Source organism: Brassica napus, chromosome C3 (assembly GCF_020379485.1).
Source record: "Brassica napus cultivar Da-Ae chromosome C3, Da-Ae, whole genome shotgun sequence".
NCBI lineage: Eukaryota > Viridiplantae > Streptophyta > Magnoliopsida > Brassicales > Brassicaceae > Brassica > Brassica napus.
The window spans coordinates 38,541,997-38,564,510 of NC_063446.1; the positions used below are offsets into that span (position 1 = coordinate 38,541,997).

At 36.0% G+C, this 22,514-nt stretch overlaps 2 protein-coding genes and 1 long non-coding RNA gene across 4 annotated transcripts; 1 reads left to right on the top strand and 2 right to left on the bottom strand.

Moving 5' to 3' along the window:
• Nucleotides 1-278: 278 nt before the first annotated feature.
• LOC106426926 (50S ribosomal protein L29, chloroplastic-like) lies at nt 279-1,447 on the bottom strand. Its single transcript, XM_013867656.3, has 2 exons — nt 986-1,447; nt 279-604 (listed from the first exon to the last, which is right to left on the bottom strand). The coding sequence occupies exons 1-2, from the start codon at nt 1,310-1,312 to the stop codon at nt 422-424; spliced, it is 510 nt and encodes a 169-aa protein (XP_013723110.1). The 5' UTR covers nt 1,313-1,447; the 3' UTR covers nt 279-421.
• A 114-nt stretch (nt 1,448-1,561) lies between these two features.
• On the bottom strand, nt 1,562-5,042 carry LOC106426925 (transcription factor TGA1-like). 2 transcript variants are annotated; one of them, XM_048750641.1, is made up of 9 exons: nt 4,803-5,042; nt 3,602-3,789; nt 3,425-3,496; nt 3,292-3,351; nt 3,137-3,214; nt 2,859-2,922; nt 2,520-2,791; nt 2,098-2,325; nt 1,562-2,020 (listed from the first exon to the last, which is right to left on the bottom strand). In XM_048750641.1, exons 2-9 carry the CDS (start codon nt 3,776-3,778, stop codon nt 1,868-1,870), a joined length of 1,104 nt encoding a protein of 367 aa, XP_048606598.1. In that variant the 5' UTR covers nt 3,779-3,789; nt 4,803-5,042; the 3' UTR covers nt 1,562-1,867. The 2 variants fall into 2 exon arrangements, with proteins under 2 accessions (XP_048606598.1, XP_048606599.1); XM_048750642.1 differs by having other exon boundaries at nt 3,602-3,792; nt 4,803-5,028.
• An 11,887-nt stretch (nt 5,043-16,929) lies between these two features.
• LOC106426908 lies at nt 16,930-19,911 on the top strand. Its single transcript, XR_001285387.3, has 4 exons — nt 16,930-17,065; nt 17,606-17,909; nt 18,070-18,549; nt 18,808-19,911. It is a non-coding gene; the product is annotated as an uncharacterized LOC106426908 (long non-coding RNA).
• Nucleotides 19,912-22,514: the final 2,603 nt, after the last annotated feature.

The following is a 22,514-nucleotide window of genomic DNA, read 5'->3' on the forward strand; positions in this document are numbered from 1 at the left end:
AGCAGTATTGAGATTATTTTAATTAATCATCATTCCGTAGGAAGATTTTCAATACCACCTCTGATGACCCTGAGTGAGAAGATTATGGCCACATCTTCCTACTAAATCAGTAAAGGCGAGGCAGTAAACAGAAAATCAACTAAGAAGACTCTAGAAGAAGCAGTTCTTATATGGGCTTCAAGCCCAATAAGAAACATCACTCGGAAGCATGATCAAATTGTATGTTGAATCCTCAAAATGGTCAAGAACATATCTACTTTTTCGTTGAGTCATAGAAATTATGTAAACTGCTTAATGAACAGAGTTTTTACACCAACAGAACAAGAACAAAATAGCATGGTTTCCAGCAACAGAGAGTAACATCCCGAGGAAACAACGAGAAGAAGAGAGCGACCATCAAAGTACAGTGGGGGTGGGGTTTTCAGGCAGATTTGGCAGCTTCAGCAGCCTCTTCAGCAGCTTCTTCCTCTTGAAGCTTCTTGAGAGAAGGAGGTGGTCTCACAACAATGCTCTTCTTCCACTGCCTGTCAAGTTTCCTCGACAACCTCTTCCCTATCCCTTCTTCTATCTCCCTCTCTCTTCTCACCGTCAATATCCTCGCTACCTAAAAACAACACACACCCACAAGAACATACATCTCTTAGTCCCATATAACAGAGAGAGAGCGACTTATGTCTACACAAGAAATGACACAAAGCTCAGGACTTATGTCTTAACTGAAAACAGAGAGAGAGAGGTAAAACCAAAAGCCAATAACTTTGTCTAGTGTATATCAAGTTAGTGTAGTGCATTTGGTGGCCACTTAAATACACAAAGCTCAGGACTTTATGTCTTTAACTGAAAAGCATATTGTTATAAGAACATACTGCAAGACTCTAACCAAAGGACATGAAACCTCGAATCTAAGCTAGAACACACACATTGTCCAAAGAGTAACTGATAACATGTTGTAAAAACTTAAAATTAGATTCGACGTAAAGCTTACTTGTTTCTTCATACGGCGAAACTCGCTTGACTTGAACTCGTTCCTAGCCGATTTCTGGAGACGGAGCATAAAGAGCTCTCCTTTAAGGTCAATCACCTCCTCGTTAAGCTCCTCCGTCGTCTTCGCTCTGATTTCTTTCAACTCCACCTCTCTTTTAGACATCATCACCGCCAGAGGTTTACCATTACAAGATATCGCCGCCGCCGCGGGCACGCGAGCAGAGACATGGTGCTGGATTCTGACACCGTGGAACGAAGAAGAGGTTGAATTCGCTGGACCAGTTCCTCGGAGGAAAGTCACCCGCGAGGCAATAGAGAGACTGAGCATTGTGGCTATGGCGGAAGAAGATGAGTTTTGAGGATAACGAAAGAAACACAATTTGGTGTTGGGGATAAGGTTTTCTCTTATATCTTTCCGTTTGCCCCTCTCTATTCACCTTTAATCACGAAATCAACCCTATAGTATCTAATTTGCAAATATGACTTGTCAAATTATATATTAATTAAGGTAAATGTCCGATAGCTTTCAGTAATTACAAATATTTCCGATAGTTTCTAAATTGCAAATACTGGAGACTAGTCGAACCCACACACTTATGTATTATTATTAATTTTGCGACCAAGTTCTTCTATATAATCAAACAAACATCCGAAAAACTTTGTCTCTTTAAAAAGCTACACCCCGGAAAGGAACGCCTCCACCTTTTTCTCTGATATTTACAAGTTTAATACATGTTTTTTCAATTTTTTTCTGATTCCGCCGACAGAATAAAAAATAATCATCAGCAGCAACCCCCACCCCCTCCAAATTATTATGAGCAATCCAATCCTCTGTTTCCTCAAGACTCATCTTCATTCTTGACTCTTATTGTTTTCAAAAACTCTATGTTGGTTCACGATGTCTAGTTGCCCAGCTCGAGCTCAAGGCTCTAAGCCTTTGAAAATACTCACCAAGTGCCATTAGTCCTCGAGCCGCTTGTCGTGTCGTCAAAATCCTATGCATTTGTTGCAATGTCTCGTGTCTCAAATGATCAGCCTAATGAACAATAAGAAGGAATAAAAAAACTGATACTAATACGTTGGTAAATAAAAGATTACTATTTTATCTTTTACCTGATTAACAAAACTGACCAAAGCTTCTAATCTCTCCATTGCAGAATTCACCTGAGGAATATAGTTTCCTTCACCCAGTCCTCCACGTGCAACGCATTCCGCAAGCGTGTGTTGTAGCTTCTCCATACCTTGAGATAACGCGTCCTCAGCTTGCTGACAGGATTGTCTTAAGTTGCATACATCTAGAACCTGTTGATCCGTCATGACATCAAAATGTGGCAAAAGAACCTGCCAAAACATATCAAGAATGTGACCAGGGCCGGATATGAGAATTTGGGGGATATAAACATTTCTTTTTTAAAATATTTTTAAGAAACCTAAAAACAAATTATGAGGCCAAGAAGACCTTATGTTTCATTGGGCTATGTGACACTTTTCTTTCGATTTATTTAACTTATGTTCGTTGTTTCTGATTTTGTTACCTTGAGAAGATCAGAGGGTCGAAACCCTCCAATCCAAAGAAAGAACCGCTCTGCAGAAGTTCTCCACATCCCTGACATGACGAAGAAGACATCGGCTTTTGCAGCTGCTGATTTCATCCGGAAAAGCTCAAAGTAATGTTTCATGGTGTTTTCTACTAGCGAACGTAGCTCGACGTCGGTAACATGTCCGTGTAAAACCGTTCTAAGTTCGCATATCTGTCTGTTCTGTTCCTCAATCCAGTGTCCATATTTCATCTCAAACGTAGCAATCCCTGTCGACAAACACCATTAAATCTTGACGTTCAAGTTTGATTTCTTGTAACAGTTCTTGACACAAACCTGGATTCATGGTTTCCGATAAAGTAAGAGAGCTAGTATCTATGCCATTGCCAACGTAGAATCCCTGAAAACCATCCAAGTTTCTATCAAAATTTGCGGGGTATGTTTTTTTTAATACCAAGAAGTTCGGTACCAGAACCCGAAACTACAACATCTAATATTAGTTTCGTTCAAATGGTTACTCGAACCAGTAAATCTTTGACACAATGCCCATTGTCCTTTTTAGTTGATTCTGGTAAGTTTTGGAAAGGAAAGATACAGATTTTGTCTTCAATAACCTGTTGTCTAGCGCGATCGAGTTCTTGCTCTAGTTGTATTAGCTTCAACCTGCTTGTTTCCAGCTGCTGGACATAAGCCTGCAGACAGAATCTCCCATTGAGTAAACAAAGATCATAACATTATTGTCTAAGAGAGTAAATAGTGTCTGTCATACCTTCTTGCGCAAGCGACTTTTCCTAGCAGCCTCGCGGTTCTGCGCAAGCCGTCTCTGTATCTGTTACAATATTAGACATTTAGTACATTACGTGAGGATTAAAATAAAACTGACGGAAGCATTAGACATTTACTTTATCTGGATGTCTGGACGTGGAAGCTTCTTGATCAAACATGTGAGGAGTTCCATGTGAAGTATCCTCTGACTATAACAAATAATGAGTTCAATAAATAAAAGCTTTTACATGTCTGAAAATAAATATGGTTTTTTTCTTGTCAAAAAAAATTGTAAGAAGAATGAAAACAGGTACCAAGTTGTTGTTGTCTAGTTTTTGATTATTTGGTATTAGAATGTGGTTTGGAGTGTTCATACTTCCTCCATTGCCAATATTGCTCTTGAAAGTTTCTCCCCACATACCAAACTGATGGAGAGGCTCGTATATACCAACTCTACTCGGTGGCACGAAATGTGTTGATGTTGAATTCATGCTTCCCTTCACTGCTAAAATTACAGTGCTTTTTTAAAACAATGTGTGAAACCATATAAACTAAGCTCTAATATAAGCAATTTAGATCACACAAAGTCAAACGCAAAGAAATAGTAAAAGTTGTGATATTTCTTCAGGAAAACTATTTCATCTCCAAAGGAACTCAATTCTATTAAGATTACTACTATAAAGATAACAGGACATTTCACAGAACCACCTTTATATTCCAGAGACTTTATACGAAGGAAATAAATCTGAGAGAGTATGGAAATTCCCTTAGACCTAGGAGAACACTAACAAATATCACAAGTGAAAATGTTGTAATGACAGCCAAAAAAACCTTATCCTCAATAGTGTTTGGAGGGTGTTGTTAATAGATAAGATCGTAGAAACTGTGTTAAGCAGCAAAAATGATATGGTACGTCAAGTTTCCACTTATTGAAAATGTCACTTTATTTCACCACTAATGGTGGACCAACTTAACAACAAGATAAACAGTTAAAGACACCTTTAAACAAGAGGAATTTCAAATTTCAATCCAATGGTTTACTCAATTCTTGTACGCAACTTTAGAAGAAAGGTGAAATCAAACATAAGCCGGATAGCATCAGAAAAAGCAAAAAAGAAAACGTGAAGTCAAACACATATAACCTACAAGTGGAGATAGATTGAAACTTTTCTTTTTTTGAAAGACAGTTCTTAGCAATATTCGACTAATTCCCAGCTTCGATTCCAAGCAACCAGAAACAAAAAACATATTGAAGTGATTCATGAAGTCTATACAATCAATCAAGAGATAAAAAGAAAGGGAAATAAATTTAATCAAAATAATAATTAAGAAAGAATAAAAGGTTTTAAGACTTTTAAGTGATAACAAGATTATAATGGAACAGAGTAAAGCCATAAACGACGCCGTGAAATCTCTTGACTTTTCACTTCTTTTTTTTCGTCTCTCGCTTTCACTACTACACAGAGAAAACAAAAACACAAGAGATAGGCTAAGAACAGAGATCTCAAGCCAAACCTTTTGATCGTTTCTTATGTCGTGATAAAACATGAAAGAAATAAAGAAGACTTCAGCGACAAGACCGGACGTAAAGCACGGAAGTACGTAGTTCGAATCCGACCGTAAACAGAAGGGATTTTAAAAGCTCTTCCTTCTGTCTCAGAAACTCAGGTCTCATCATCTTGAAGGAGAAGAGGAGGTATCATGCGAGAACACGACAACTTAAATGAGACCTTTGACGTTGTTTTTTAATATATTTCCGCAGAAAATGAATTAATAATGTATTTTATTGTATCGCAGGAATTTAAATAAGGACGAAATTTTATACCCGTATAAATTTTTAACACTGATAGAAAGAGTTTATTAGAGAGAAAAGAGAAGGTTGAGGTGTGATTACAAATGAACGAAAACGTTCGTATATATAGAAAGAAATTTACTGTGCAAATAGTACAGCAGGTCCCACATCTTTTTATATTTTCAAACATTACGGCTCCTCCTCCTTTCTTTGACTTTCGTAACACTCCCCCTTGGGGGCCGGTGTCACTATCCGCTCTCGCTTAACGTCTTTGTTGCCTCGTTAAAAACCTTTCTCGTAAAACCCAATGGGAAAAACCATAGTAAGGTAAAAAGAGTACAACCACGTAAGTTCCCCCTCGAATGAACAGTCATAGATCCTTCTGATGGCGCATCCCAATGTTATGGATGTGTTTCCTGAATACCGAGGTAGGGAGTGATTTTGTGAAGAGGTCGGCTGCATTGTCGCATGATCGAACATATCTTACTTCAATCTCTTTATTCTTCTCGAGCTCTTGAGTGTATGAGAAGAACTTCAGAGGTATATGTTTGGTTCTATCGCTTTTGATATATCCTTCCTTCGTTTGAGCAACACATGCCGCGTTATCTTCATATAGAATAGTTGGCTCCGTATTTTCGTCAATCCCGCTGCTTGAACAGATGTGTCGGCTTATTGATCTTAGCCATACACATTCTCTACTTGCTTCATGGAGTGCAATGATCTCAGCATGATTTGAAGAAGTAGCCACGAGCGTTTGTTTCTGAGAACGCCAAGATATAGCAGTGCCTCCGATCGTGAAAACGTATCCTGTTTGCGATCGGGCTTTGTGTGGATCTGAAAGATATTCTGCATCTGCAAAACCAACCATTTGACCTTTTTAACTTTTAGGATAAAACAAGCCTAAATCAATTGTCCCTTGGAGGTAACGAAAAACATGTTTAATTCCATTCCAATGTCTTCGCGTAGGAGACGAACTGAATCTCGCTAAAAGATTAACGGCAAAAGATATGTCAGGTCGAGTACAATTTGCAAGATACATAAGAGCTCCAATTGCACTTAAGTATGGAGTTTCAGGACCAAGTATTTCTTCATTTTCCTCAGATGGTCGAAACGGATCATTTTCAACATTAAGTGATCTAACGACCATCGGGGTGCTAAGAGGAGTAGCTTTATCCATGTTAAAGCGTTTCAATACTCGTTTGGTATATGTAGACTGGTGTACAAATATACCCTTTCGAGAATGCTCAATTTGTAATCCTAGACAATATTTTGTCTGCCCGAGATCTTTCATCTCAAATTCTCCTTTCAGATAGTTTGATGCCTTTTAGATTTCGTTTTGAGTTCCAATAATATTAAGATCATCAACGTACACCGAAATTATCACAAATCCGGATGTTGTTTTCTTTATGAAAACACAAGGACATATAGGATCATTTGTGTATCCTTCTTTTGATAAGTGTTCGCTGAGACGATTATACCACATTCGTCCAGATTGTTTTAACCCATATAATGATCTTTGCAATTTTATTGCACATAACTCTTTAGGTTTGGAACTTAACGTTTCTGGCATTTTAAATCCATCTGGGATTCTCATATAGATATCAGTATCTAATGATCCATATAAATATGCCGTAACGACATCCATGAGACGCATTTCTAAATTTTCATTGGCCGCTAGGCTCATCAGGAATCTAAATGTGATTGCGTCCATAACAAGAGAATAAGTTTCCTCATAATCAATTCCTGGCCTTTGAGAGAAACCTTGGGCTACAAGACGAGCTTTGTATCTTGTAATCTCGTTTTTCTCATTTCTTTTTCGGACAAACACTCATTTGTACCCAACAGGTTTTACATCTTTGGTTGTGAGCACAATAGGTCCGAATACATTTCGTTTGTTAAGTGAATCTAGTTCGACTTGAATTGCATCTTTCCATTTTATCCAGTCATGTCTCTTTTGACATTCATATACAGACTTTGGTTCTGGATCTTCGTTTTCTTCATTTATTTCCTTTGCTAAAAGGTATGAGAAAACGTCATCAATATCATCTATCTCATTTCGTTTCCATATCTTTCCATTATGGATGTAATTGATAGAAATCTCATGATTTCCTTCAGATTCAAGATGCTTTATATTGTCGTTAGATTCACAATTTTCTTCGTCCAAAATATTTTCTGTTATTTTGGGAGTATCATGCTTTTCACATTCCTTACGTTTTCTAGAAAGTTTATCCTTTGAACCAATAGGTCTACCGCGCTTTAAACGTGTTCCTGATTCACGTGTATCAACTGCCGTTCCACCATTTTGTGGTATTTCAATACGAGCAGGAGTATTTGCAGCGGGTATATGTGATTTAGTTACCATTTTGGTATCAGCAAATGCATCAGGTAGCTGATTTGCTATATTTTGTAAATGCATGATACGTCGAACTTCTAGTTCTGACTATTTCGTAAGAGGATCAAGGTGTAATAACGATGGTACACTCCATTTGATCTCTTTTCCTACTTGTTTATTGTCTCCCCCTAGAGTTGGGAATTCTTTCTCATTGAAATGACAATCGGCAAATCATGCCGTAAACACATCACCAGTTTGTGGTTCTAGGTATCTTATTATTGATGGAGAATCATAGCCAATATATATTCCCAACCGTCTTTGCGGTCCCATCTTTGTACGTTGCGGTGGTGCTATTGGAATATAAACCGCACAACCAAAGATTTTTAGATGAGAGATATTTGGTTCTTTTCCAAATGCTAACTGTAATGGGAAATATCTATGGTATGCACTTGGTCTTATCCGAATTAGTGCTTCTGCATACAAAATAACATGTCCCTATATAGATGTTGGGAGTTTTGATCTCATGATCAATGGTCTTGCAATTAGTTGCAGGCGTTTAATTAATGATTCTGCCAAACCATTTTGTGTATGAACATGAGCAACATAATGCTTTACTTCAATCCCTGATACCATACAATAATCATTAAAAGCTTGGGATGTGAATCCACCAGCGTTATCTAATCTAACTCTTTTAATTGGATAATCTGAGAACTGTGCTCTTAATTTGATTATCTGAGTTAGAAATCTCGCAAATGCCATATTTTGAGATGATAACAAACAAACATGTAACCATCTACTCGATGCATCGATTAATACCATAAAATAGTAGAATGATCCACACGGTGGATGTATTGGACTACAAATATCACCTTGGATTCTTTCCAAAAACTTTGGTGATTCTTTGACAATTTTGGTTGGTGATGGCCTTATGATTAATTTCCCAAGAGCACACGCATCACATGTCGTTTTATTACTTTGGTATATATCTTGGGTTTTTATTGAATGACCATGTGAGCTTTCAATGAATTTTTGCATCATTGTAGTGCCTGGGTGACCAAGACGATCATGCCATAATGTAACATCTTCTGGATTTCTTTTGATCACAAGATGTGATTCTATAGCATCAATATAAGTGTGATGTAATCCAGAAGGAAGTTCTGGAAATTTTTCCAGAACAAGGCCTTTGCCTGATTTTTCAGAAGTTATATACAAATACTTCTTTCCATTCTCAGTTGCAGACTGAGTGTTATACCCTTGACGGTATATATCTTTGAAACTCAACAAATTTCTCTTAGAATTTGGAGAATATAAGGCATTATCTATGGAAAACTTTGTTCCATTAGGCAACATAAAGTTTGTCTTGCCAATTCCTTCGATCAGGTCTGTAGGACCTGATATTGTGTTTACAGTCATTTTTACTGACTTTAAAGTAGAGAAATATCTCTTATCCTTCAGTATAGTGTGCGTTGTGCCACTATCTGGTATGCAAACTTCTCTACCGATTTGTTTAGTTGTTGTTCCATTTGCTTTCTTATCCATTTCTGTAACACACAGTTAATATTAATAAAGAAAATAAACTTTCATAAGTAAAATATTATGCATCAATAACAAGTACACAATAATTATACATTAGATATTTTGAAATACAACATTATTTTGAAAGTGAAATACATAATATTTTATGGCATCACTAGGCATTATTAAGCTTGATCAGTACAAGCACTTCAATTATTTTGATGAGTGGCCTCGTCGAAATCTCCCATAAAGTCAGAGGATTCGAGGTATGTCGATGTTGTATCCACAAGGTGTTCATTGAGATTTACTTCTTTTGCCTTGCCTTTAATAGATTCTTGGTACAATTGGCATAGATGCCGAGGAGTTTGACATACTTGAGACCAGTGTCCCTTCGATCCACATCTGTAACAGACGTTCTCATTTTTATGAGTAGGGTTTTCTTGGGTTTCTTTCCCTTTTACCCGATCAGATCGATTCCATGTGTTGGATCCCCTTCCTCTTGGGTTGTTACTCCTTTCATGGTTGCGGTTAAATCGATAACCACGACCACGACCACGACCAAAACCACGATTGTGACCACGGCCACGACCACGCCCACGATAGGAATAATTTCATTTTTCCGGATTTTTTATATCCGTTGCATTTACCTCAGGAAATGCTTTGGTTCCCGTGGGTCGGGCATTGTGGTTTTTAATGAGGAGTTCATTATTTCTCTCCGCTATCATAAGCGCCACAACGAGTTCAGAGAACCTCGTATACCCACAATTTCTATATTGTTCTTGTAGAACATAATGATTTTTGTGGAACGTTTGGTAAGTTTTCTCGAGCATTTCTGCTTCCGAGACAGGCTTGCCGCAATAATCTAATTGCGCCGCTATTCTCAATATAGCGGAATTGTACGTTTCCACTTTTTCAAAATCTTGAAATCGTAGATTTTTCCACTCATCGAGTGCATGGGGGGGAGTAATTTTCTTTTGGTTATCAAACCTCTCCTTCAGAGCTTTTGGTTCTCGCATAATCATGCGTAAGATTTTCATCTAGATGCCTTCTCAGAAATATCACGGCCTTAGCCTTTTCATGAGAGGTTGATATATTGCCGTCTTTTATTGTTCCGAGTATTTCCTCGGAATCTAGATGAAGCTCCATGTTTGTAACTCATGCCGTGTAGTTTGTCCCAGTTACTTCCAATGCCGGAAACTGAAGTTTCTCGATTTTTGCCATTTGTATTTCGAATCGCAGAGTGATCGTGCTGATAACGTGTTATAAAAAGAACTGGTATTTTATTGTATCGCAGGAATTTAAATAAGGGCGAAATTTTATTCCCGTAAAATTTTTTAACACTGATAGAAAGAGTTTATTAGAGAGAGAAGAGAAGGTTGAGGTGTGATTACAAATGAACGAAAACGTTCGTATATATAGAAAGAAATTTACTGTGCAAATAGTACAGCAGGTCCTATATCTTTTTATATTTTCAAACATTACGGCTCCTCCTCCTTTCTTTGAATTTCGTAACATTTTTTAGTTTTTTTCTCTAGTTTCTATTTTTTGAGGGTTCTAATGCAGCTACAGTGAGTCAAACCTAATTATTACATGTTTCTATACTATTTTCCCACGAATTCTTGTATAGTTGTATTAATAAATAGTGGCTGACTAATCCGTATTTGTAGTACCAAAATTTTATTTAGGTATGAAAGTAAATTATTGATAATTAGCGATTTAATATCTATGGATCGAACTTTAATATTCATTAAAAATTTGCTTAAATTCAAAAACAAAATTGGTATTTGTTTTTTATTCAGTTGTCATGTCTCTCCACTACCTCTCGCTGATGTGCGCACCAGGTAGATCCATTTTTTATTCTCTTCTGAATTCTTCTTTGGGATCCCATTCTTCTTTTCATAGCTTTTGTTTAATTTTTATTTTCTTACCTTAACCACGTCTTTTAGCTTCTCTAACCCGCGCATGCGTCGGCGATAACTGGAAGCGCCAGTCCACTCGCTAAACTGGTAAAGAGATTTAGCAGTTCAAGATAAGAGGATGAGCGCGTCGTCATGAGATTCTACTTCGATTCCAATGATGTAACAACGGCTACTTCTAGAATAAATAATTTAAGTAATTCGTACAAAAATACTGATGTTTATCCAAATATCATCTGTCTCATTAAATATTTTCAGACTTGTTTATACATGTTGTAATCATAATACTATAGTATTAGTTAAGCGAATAAGCAGACGACAAGCATGACTTGTTCGTAAGAAGCAACGTCTATCCAATGTAGAAAAGGCATCAATCATTTTAGTTTTTTGCGTTTTTTTTTCTTTGCATTCGCAGGTAACCGGAATTGTATAAATCAGTGGAATATAGTTAGCATTTAATGTAAACCAGATGATATTAATTTATATCACGAACAAGAACCATATATTCTTCCTCTAACTGTAGATACGAGTATAATTTATTTAAAAACTTTGTTATTAGCCTTTGGGAGTCCAAACAGGCTAGATAATTAGTAGGAGTAGTCGAGTAGATGTATTAAAACAGATTGGCTCTTCAAGCTCCATAGGAGGCATTGTGCATTTTAAATATGATTAACAAATCATTGTTTGGTTGTAGCGTTATAGACATAATTAATCAAAAGTTGTTCATGTCTGGTTGATTCCCACAATTAGATTTGAGACCATAAACCCATCATTACAAATTAATGTATCTAGCCTTGAAGTTAGAACTGTTAACGGAGATCTTCAGAAGTCTATATAATTATTTCTTTTCTTTTTTTTTGCTTAAAAATATAATTTTATTTCAGAAGATCGGGGTATTTGAACTTGGGTTCTATATAATTATTTCTGCATGCGCAAAATAAACTTTTTGTTAGTATATTTGGTAGGCCTGAGACTTATTATCCGAGATCCGGATTTGATCCGAGATCCGCTTCGAATCCGCTTCGAAAATAGGATATCCGGGATGCCCGGATCCGAATCTGGATATTAAAATCTTGGATCCGTCCAAACCGAATCTGGATCCGGATATCTTAGTTTTTAGGTCCGGACATCCGGATCCGGCTCCGTATTTTTAAAATATATTAAAATTTTAAATTTCATTAATATTTATATTTGATATTTTAATATTTATACATGAATTAATCTTATAATCTTATATTTTAGTTTTTGAAATATTATAGACATATATAAATATATTTATAAATCTTGTATACATATTTAATTTATATATTATTTTTTAATTATTTTTATGGATCCATATTATTTTTTAATTATTTTTACGGATCCGGATATCCGCGGATAATAGATATCGATACGGATATCCGAAATCCAGATATCTGGAAACCACGAATCCGGATCCGGATATTAAATCCACGGATCCGATGGATCCGGATCCAAATCCGGGTATCCTATATTTACCGGATATCCGGATCTGTACCAGGCCTAATATTTTGTGTGCTGAGTGTCTCTATGTTTGTATTTGCATTAATTCATTAATAGGATGCATATATACACAAAACACACACAACGCATATAGCACCAAGGGTTACGATCAATTAGGCCTGGGAATATGAGTTTTTACCCGCGGGGCCCGGCCCGTTTGACCCGCCGCGGGGCGGGTGCGGGTCGAACAATTTAGAAAAATCGATTCGCGGGTGCGGGTGCGGGTTATGAGCATTTTCTGCGGGGCGGGTGCAGGTTGGTGGATTTTGAAACGCAGGTACCCGCCAACCCGCAATTTTTTTTTTTTACATTTTTTTTTTAAAAAATATTTTTTTTTGTAAAAATGTATATTTTGTAAAGAAAATATGGGAATTTTAAAAAATAATAATCAAAATATTTTAAAATTTTTAAAATTTTAATTATAAATATATTATTTATATTATATTTTAAAAAAATTAAATTAAATAAATATTTTTTAAAATAAAAATATAACTCGCGGGTCCCGCGGGTTATCCGCAAAATTAAGCGGGGCGGGTGCGGGTACAAATTTATTTGTTCGCGGGTTGTGCGGGTCGGATTTTTTGAGAAAAAAAAAACTTTGTAACCCGCGGGTTGGCGGGTCAGCGGGGCGGGTTTGACCCGCAACCCAGTCCTACGATCAATACATGGGCATGCATGTATAGAGAGAGAAGGTAAGTTCCACAATTAGGTACAATAAAGACGAGAAGGTAAAAGTTCCACAATTAGGTACAATAAAGACAAGACCGGACGTAAACACACACAACGTATATAGTTTTTTTTTTTTTTTTTTGAAAACTGCACAACGTATATAGTTTTTATCTTCATTTGTAAAAGATGCATGATCTGTCGCACAAAAAAGAAAGATGCATGATCTAATATATTGGACTGTCTAGTAGGAGGAAACTAACTACAACAAGATAAGTTTAATAAGTCGATAACATTTTAAATAATTCCTTTTTTCTGAAACTTGGATCGTGCAAATGATTTGTGTGTAAAAGCTACACATTCATATGATGGTGGCCGTGTGATCCATTATAGGTAATAGATATTGGCGAATTTCCATTTGACACTCTATCCACATGTATATAATTAAAATACAGCAATTTTATTCAAATTGGAGAAATTTTACAATATTATATCTATATATAAAGACGAGAAGATTGAAAAGAGACGCCACTCGCAAACACTTGGCTTTTGCCTATTTGTAAATTATTCTCAAGTGCTATCTTATAAAGTGGTTTGCCACCACGAGTGGCTACCTCGTGTGTGGATTTTCACTCTTTTATTCATATGTTTGGCATAAACAAGGCTTACCCCGTTCCTGTAAACCTAAATATTTATACGAACTCCAAGTGATTTTGTTTATTTTTTTCAAAGTAATGGTTCTAACTTCTAACTACCATGCATAAGTCATACTGGAAGAATGGCCGCTGCGTTAAAAAAAATTGTAACATCTAGATTCGTGATATATGGAAAAATTTAGGAAAATTGATTGCCAACTAATATCACCAAAGTGCATTTACTTTTTCCGTCATACATGCGTTTAGAACTCTATGGTTAATCGTGCTTGAGCTGGAGTAATGGAGAATAACATATCGGAAAGTGATTTACGTTATCGTGCGAGCAAGGCTAAAGCACGAGGGAAAGTCATGTGGTTATTGAAGAGTCAGTAAACAAGACTTTCGAATCTTCGAAAAATTAACGCACCGTCCTTCGGATGGGATGGAGTTCACGGGCCGAGTGAGCGGGTGTGGGTGACCATTAGACATGGACGATCGGAACGTTACAACTGTTATCAGAGCTGAACCCAGACGAGTGTGGAGTCAGTGAAGGCTCACACTAACACGGTTAACGATCTTGCGGTGCAACAAGGGTGTTGCGTTCTTTGAGAAGGGGTGAATCGTAACATCTTGGTTTGTGGTATATGGAAAAATTTAAGAGAATTGATTTGACTACCTATGTCACCAATGTGCAATTACCTTTTCCGTCACACATATGTTTAAAACTCTAAGGTTGAGAGTGCTTGAGCTGGAGTAATGGAATGAAGCAAGAGGAAATGTCATTTAGTTATTGCAGCGTCAGTAAACAAGACTTTCGAGCCTTCAAAAAATTAAAGCACCATGTCGGATGGAATGAGGCCCACATGCCGAGTGAACAGACGTGAGTGGCTATTAGCCGTGAGCGGTCGGGGCGTTACAAAAATATCTAATGTGGGAAACAATATTTTACTACAGGTGAAATATGTAAATCCATCTTATTAAAAATGAACATTGTGTTGGACTCAACCTTTTAGGCATGTGTAATATTACATAAAATATCATTAATGATTAATGAAAACATTATATCTACATTAAGTTAATTATTGGAAACAACATTATATTACTATCTATCTATGTTTCCAAACAATATAATAATTAATCTTATACCTAAACACTATAAAATATTAAGTCTCACCTCTTAATAACTTTTAATAATCTTTTTTTTTAAATTTTGATAAATTAAGTAATTGACTAACACTCAATAATTTATAAAACAAAATAAAAATAAGTATAACTTCTTTCGGGTTTAGATACTACAATTAAATTAATAAATTTTATTTTGTATTTTCATAAATAGAAAATTACATTCATTCAAACTTAAATAAGCTTTCATATTAAATTAAATATAATATATAAATGAAATGTTAGGGTCAGTAAATTGACATCAAATAAATTTTGCAACTCAAAATTTATCAAAAATATATATCACACAACTAAACAAATAAATTGCACAGATTTAATTAAAAATTTATAACGAAATGATTAAAATGTTTGAAAATAAAATTAAGTAAAATCTTAAATAAGTTCATATTAATATAAATACAAATTATATAATTATATATATATATATATTCAAATATATTAGAATAAAAGGTTAAAACATTTATTTCTTTAATAAAATATTGTTAAAAATATGCATACGCTTTTAAGCGCGGATCATAATCTAGTTATAAATTTACGAGTCGTGTAATTGTTAAAAATGCCGGAATGATAGAATATTTTTTCTGTGTTAACGTTTTTAAGTTGGTCATTGCCTTCCATATCGAGTTTTATTTTCAAAACATTATATAAAGAACTTTAAAGTAATAGCTTAGACATTTCCAAAATACAAGACACTTATGGATTATTATTTACATTAAGGGTTGGATGGATTTGGATATGAAAAATTTAGAGTATTCGGATCCGTGGATTTAATAACCAGATCTTGATCTGTGGCTTCTGAATATCCAGATTTTGGATATATGTCTAAATATTATACTATCTGCAGGTATTCAGATTCGGTTTCACATCCGTAAAATTAATTAAAATAAAAATATTAATACTAGAATTCTAAAAATAAGATATAAATTAAATATTTATACAATATATATATATATATATATATATAATAATATAAAATTAAAATAAACTATTATAAAACTAATATATTTATTAATTATTAATAAAATTAAAATTTAATATATTTGAAAATACGCATCCATATATATGTATCCATGCATCCCATATATCATATTTTCGTAGCGGATCCGGAGCGGATCTATAACAATAAGTCTAAGCCTTAATTTACATAGCTCAATATTAGCTGGGACACACACATCACTATTATTGGTTTCTACTGGTAACAACATGAAGACTGAATCATTGATTCGTAAACTGAAATCTACAGGTTTTCATAAATTATAAATTTTAATAAAAATTATTGATCTATTGAGTACATGTTGATAGAATTGGATTCATGCGATGGCACGTGCATGAGCAGCCTAAAGGAGATGCAAAATTTACTAATGGGATAAATTAATGAAAAACTATAAAGTGAATTTCTATTTAAATAATTGTTAGGGGCGTTAATAGAACTTAGAAGTAAAGCAACCTTTGGCCCCATCGTCGGACCATATCTGACCTATTATATAGTAGCATAACATCTTTCTTTTTAAAAAGGATTTTTTATACAATAGTATAGTGTTATGGATATGTGCTAATGTAGATGCACATATGAGGAGTGTTGGTTGAGAAGACGTTTTGGGTCATTGTTTGCGTCATACGACCATGTAATTTAGTTAGGCGCTTTTATATTTCTAGCATAGTTTTCCAAAAACCCTAAAATTTATTACGTAAATAAATATCGGGATAGTCAGAGCCTTGTATTGGCAAGCTAATACCAAATCATGTTAACACATATTTTTTTTGGATCTGATTCTTTGTTCAAGAATTGAGCGCTTTAAGAATTATCCGAGAAGAGATTCTCCATAAAAAAAAAGAAAGATTACCCAGAAAATTAGAAATATTTAAAAACAAATTAATAAATAAATGAAGGGATCCATGCCCCTACGGGGCTCGGAAAGGACTTCATAGGGTAGAAGTCGATCAAAAAAAAAAAGGTAGAAGTCGATCCCACTTATCCACTTAGGTGTAAAGGTGTCATGCTTTAATAAGTTGGGTGTTACAGTGAATATATTAGATAAATGTTCGCTTTGTAATATAATATCAGCTACTATACTTTCCAATCCAATTAGACTCCTAATACTAATAGTCGACAAACGATGTAAAAAAAAAAGTCGACAGACCAAAAAAGACGCCTAATTGTCTAAGCCTTTGGCCTGTTCAACAACAACAAAAGAAGCGTGTAAGCATTTGACAAGAAGGTATCGCTAAGCAATCTGGATACTTTTCAGAACTATATAATTCGTTTTTTCAAATCTATTTGCAAATATTAAACAACAACTACAAATTTATGGTACGGCCTTCCAGGTGTACAAATATCATTTTCTCTTCTCTTTTTCAAAAGACATCTACAAAACAAGAAAATAGGAGAATAATGACTAGTAAAGGTGGGTTGAAAAGGAGAGAATGGATAAAGAACAGAAAGAAGTTAAAATTGGAAACTATCAAGATTTAAGATTACTTCGTTTTCTGGTCTACGTTTGCTTTCCTTTTAGATTTATCATTTATACTATATTTTATTTCATGTTAATTTTGTTTGTAACAATATTAATGGGAAAATCTATAATATTGTTTTTCACGCGCATTACCTAGGTATCTGAATGATAGTTAGTATTTGTTAATATAAAGAAGACAATTTACTTCATGGTACCATGTAAGTAAATAAACTCACCAGCGCGTGAAATCTGTCCCACCATCTCAAAACACTGCGTTTCATTAACTCAATTCTGCAAAATATGTAGGTTTCATTGTCTGTTATTTGGGTTTCGTAATGTCCTCTAGGGATCCAACTCGACAGTACCCTTACGCATCTCAATACGCGTCGCATCCGGATTTAGGTTTCATCCCACTTTTGGTCTCTTCACGATGAAATCTACGGGAAGAACCTCTACCTAGGGTTTCGATGCGCCGTTTGATTTTCTTATTAGCAATCTACGCTCCCAGTTACAGATTCATCACATTGGACCCTTCTTAAATCCATCAACCACGATCTAACCTTCCGTGCGAGTTTCTTCTGCAAGGCGGTCTATATGCATGTATAAAAAGGTTAGCTTTCCTCCTCTTAAAACCATACATCATCATCTCTCCAAAAGTTTCAGTTTTTCCTTCATTTCTCACATACCCATCTCCAAAAATTTCATCCTGAATCGGATGGTGTTAATCAATTGCTGATTAGTTTTCCCTCCCATTGTTTTTTCCTATGAAGCCGACGTGGCCGTGGCTTTGAGGTTAAACACCTCCCGAGAAACCGCTTCACTCACCCTCTCTCACTTTTGATACTTTATCTTCAACCGTCTCCACGCCGCGACTCCTCGCTATTACAACCACTGTAACAAGATCGTTACTCTCAAGCCTACTAATTGTGGTGCGGAGTAGGTGAAGGTGTAAAGTCTGCTCTTTTGGTCTCTCAAGGAGACCCACCGGATCTCTGGTAACCTCTCGGATATGGAGTTTCCCTTCGGGTTAATCCTGGTCATGGCGGTGGTGGAAGCATACCAAGTGCTGGTAACGGAACATGGTAAGATTCGAAGGAGGATTCTTGGGGTGCATCACATTTCAATCAAATGCCATTCATGTTAATGTTATGAATCTGAGCTTCAAGACATTAATAAGATCATGAGAGTTTGAAGAAGCATTTGATATACCTGGTGAACCAAGGAAAGACTCTGACTTTCTGAGTGTGAAGGTAAGCTTTATTTAAATGCTGACACATTAATAAATGATTTGCTTTTAACCATGACTCTGTTTTAATATTTTTTTTTTAAATTTTAATCCATATAAGCAGATAATAATAAAGTGTGTAAGAAATGTGAAAAAAGTTTCAAGTGGTTATGGTTTTGTAGAATTCGACTCAAAGACATTATGTATATAAAAGTTGTCTCTTTGAAACTTCGAGTTGATTGGATTTGATGAATCACATCGACTCATTTATGTTTGATTTCAGGGAACTTCTCTGGATGGGCATTGTTTCGAACCAAGGATCATGCTGCAAAACACATATGCACATGTGATTTAGTCCTTACTCAAAACTTATACCATAATAAATCCAATTGTTTCTCTTACAATTCCTTAATTCCTTACATAACATACACTTTGTTTTCTTTGTGTGTATGTAGCAATACTCTAAGGATTCTCAGTTCAGCGAAGTGGACAGAAAAGAGTATCAGTTTAGAACGATAGCTATTATACTCAACTATTGAACTTAGGTTCAGGTTCCTCTATAGTTTTAAATAGATTCTTAGGAAAGTACTTCTCAGATCATTAATTGATGTGTTGTAAAACCTGTAGGCTACTGATCTATTTCAAATTCCAGGACTAAATTCGTGAATGGTTTAGTTGATTTCATTACCGTAGATATTTGCAGATTACACACTTTTTCTGCATTATTCTGTTGGCTTACTTTGAAAATTAATCAATACTCATGGGCAGAAAAACAAATGCTTACGTTTCTTCGTCTTCAGCTGCCACGTTCAATACTGATAGACCATGGATTTTACCCACTTTTAGCATAGTCTATAAGTGTTTTAATATATATTTACTACTATATATAGTTTATTTTGAGTATTTACAGGTTCATGGACGATTTGGAGGAATGTGGTGATTTTGATGTCTTTTGGAGTCTTATGATGTGCAAAGCTTCACAGATGCGTCAGATGTTTATCTATGGATGAATACCTTACCACCGTTAGATTGAGCCCAGCTTTTGACACAAGATACAGCTTTGAGTTAGCTTTCCAATGCCTCCAGTTTGAGGTCAATCAGCATCCTGTAGCAAACGTTATGCCCGTTTTACTAAAGAGTGGTCAGTTTGCCTCGCGAGAGAAAGCTGTCGAGGAAATGAAGGACTGTCGATCTATGAAACAGCATTGGTGTCAATCGACAGTGATACCAGAATATGGGCTGAGCGTAATTTATGACCGACTGAAGCCTAGAAGCCACACAAAGTTACCAAAATACCCATGGACGACCAAAAACCCTATTTATGTATTTCTAAGCCATTGTTGACGGCTACACACTTTCTATTATAATATTCTATTGTTTTCTCTTAGGTTTGTAGAGAAGATCAATTCTCCTTTAGAGATTGATTGGAACTCCATTGGTTTTATCATTGATTTATTATCTATTATATTATTCAAACTATGATTTGTGTTATTACTTGCATGTCTGAGTAATTCATCTTGTTAGGTTTAGGGATTTCATGAGCTTAATGTCAAAATGATAATCAATTAGGATTGCTAGGTTATCTATAGATCTCTACACGAGGGTGATTTGTAATACTAAGATCTGGAATAGTTAGAATAGCACGACAGTGTGACTAATTGTTTGAACCTAGAATCATAGGATAGTTGAGAGTCAATTAACGGAATCCGAACTCTGCTGGATTAGATACCTAGGCTCATACGAGAGTTGGTCTAGGAATATAGTTGAACTTAATCGATTAGGTCGTTAATACTTGTCTGAGGAAGTATCGATCAACGCTCATGCCATAGCATTGATCGACACTCGCTCTAAGTCAATAAGCGACAGCTGAGACTGGACTTAGACATTTGATTAGCAATTGCATGCAAAATCTGTATTGCTTACTTATTATAATCGAGTTCTACAATTGAATCTATAAACCATTAGCATCCTTGAATTGTAGTTTTGAATCTCTTGATTGATAAATCCCTAGGTCTAGCTATTTTTCCTAATTGTTTACAACATCAATCAATCAATCGAACAAATACTTTGTTCACCTTGCTTTCATTTATTTACTGCTTTATAAACTGTTTGCCTGGCTTAATCTTGATTTCTAGTCTATTGTGTGCCCTAGCTCTCTGTGGATTCGATCCCTAAGTACTACAACTCGACCTCTTATTTGAGAGAGTATAAATCACTTCTTAGTGTAATTTGAGTGATATCAAATTTGGCGCCGTTGCCGGAGAGCTTTGATCGCCATTAGACTTGATTAATAGGTTTAGTCTAGATTTTATTTATTGTCATAGTTACTTACATGAAAAAATTTCTTGTCTTTCAGGTACATGCCTATCAATACCAAAAGCAGCAAGGAGGAATTACTTTTCTTCTCAAACCCAGCACGTTTGGAACGCTCGATCCGCAAAGAGAACCGCACATCATCAACCGACACCACCTTTACTATGTCGATCGACACTACCTCTACTACGTCGATCGACACCACCTCTACTACGTTGATCGATATTTGTGACATAGCGACGATCCACAACTCAACTCGAACATCGATCGATACCAATCCGCGAGCAGACATGGTCGCGACACTTGTGCTACAGTGGGATGAGAATGGAGACCTGCATGACCCCGAAGGTCATCTGTGTAATGCAACATGTCAGAAGATAGATGGACAAGAGACTGCAATCCTTGGGCCATCTGCTGCCACCGAGGATAAAGTTCCTCTTCAGAGATCGTTAGCAGATTTGACCAGGCCTAGTCAATTCTACACCAATAGGTCTGCGATTCGACCTCTAGAAATCCAGGGATTTCAAATACACCACACACACTTCTCTCATGTGGGTCAGCACCCTTATCGTGGTCTTCCTGATGAAAATCCTCTGGACCATATTGAGACACTCGAAGACTTTGTGTCTGGCATCCAGGAGGATGAAGCAACCAAAGACTACATCTTCTGCAAGCTGTTCAAATATTCTCTCTCTGGGAATGCTAAAAATTGGCTGAGATGCCTACCACCAGGATCTCTCACTACATGGAATGATGTCAGCACTGCGTTTATGACTGAATTTTTAGATGATGCAAGGGCCGAAGAGATGAGAGATAAAATTTGGACATTCTCTCAGAAACCTACAGAAGCTTTCAAAAGCTCTTGGGAAAGGTTTAGGAGATACCAAAGGGACTGTCCACATCATGGTTTTACGAAAATTCAGCTGTTGAAGAAATTCTGCAAGGGTATTGATGTACGATATCATGTGATCCTGGATACTGCAAGTGAAGAAAACTTTGAGACAAGGACCCCAGAGGAAGCTAAGAGACTGATAGAGAACTTGATGTCTAGCAAGAGTGATAGACCATGGATTTTACCCACTTTCAGCCATGGTCTATAAGTGTTTTAATATATATTTACTACTATATAGAATCTATTTAGAGTATTTACAGGTTCAAGTACGTTATGGAGAAATATGGTGATTTTGGAGTCTTTTGAGATGCAGAAGTGCACAGACGCATCAGATGTTTAGCAATGTATGAAGACCTTCCCGCCATTAGATTGATCCCATCGTTTGACACAAGATAGAGCTTTGAGTTAGATTTCCAATGCCACCGGTTTGAGGTCAATCAGCATCCTGTAGCAGAAGTTATGCATGTTTTATTGAAGAGTGGTAAGTCTGTCTCGCAAGAGGAAGTTGTCGAGGACATTAGTGTCGATCGACAGTGATGCCAGAACGTGGGTCAAGCATATTTCAAGACCGTTTGAAGCCCTGAAGCCACACCAAGTTACCAAAATACCCTTGGACGACCAGAAACCCTATTTATGTTATTTATAAGTCATTGTTGACGGCTACGCTATATAAGCTTTCTTTAATTCCTTGTTCTTAGTTAGGAGAGAAAGGAGGAACTCATTCAGAGTCCTCCTGGAACTCCATTGTCTTTGGTTTTTATATCTATTGCAATTTCATCTATTCT

Bases quoted from the DNA above. Each gene is read 5' to 3' on its own strand.
- LOC106426926 (XM_013867656.3), bottom strand. From the start codon at position 1,312: ATGCTCAGTCTCTCTATTGCCTCGCGGGTGACTTTCCTCCGAGGAACT. The intron at 605-985 runs GTAAGCTTTACG...TGTTGTTTTTAG, and splicing joins TTCGCCGTATGAAGAAACAA to GTAGCGAGGATATTGACGGT.
- LOC106426925 (XM_048750641.1), bottom strand. From the start codon at position 3,778: ATGAATTCAACATCAACACATTTCGTGCCACCGAGTAGAGTTGGTATA. The intron at 3,497-3,601 runs GTACCTGTTTTC...TATTTGTTATAG, and splicing joins AACTAGACAACAACAACTTG to TCAGAGGATACTTCACATGG. The intron at 2,792-2,858 runs GTTTGTGTCAAG...GTTTGTCGACAG, and splicing joins ATCGGAAACCATGAATCCAG to GGATTGCTACGTTTGAGATG.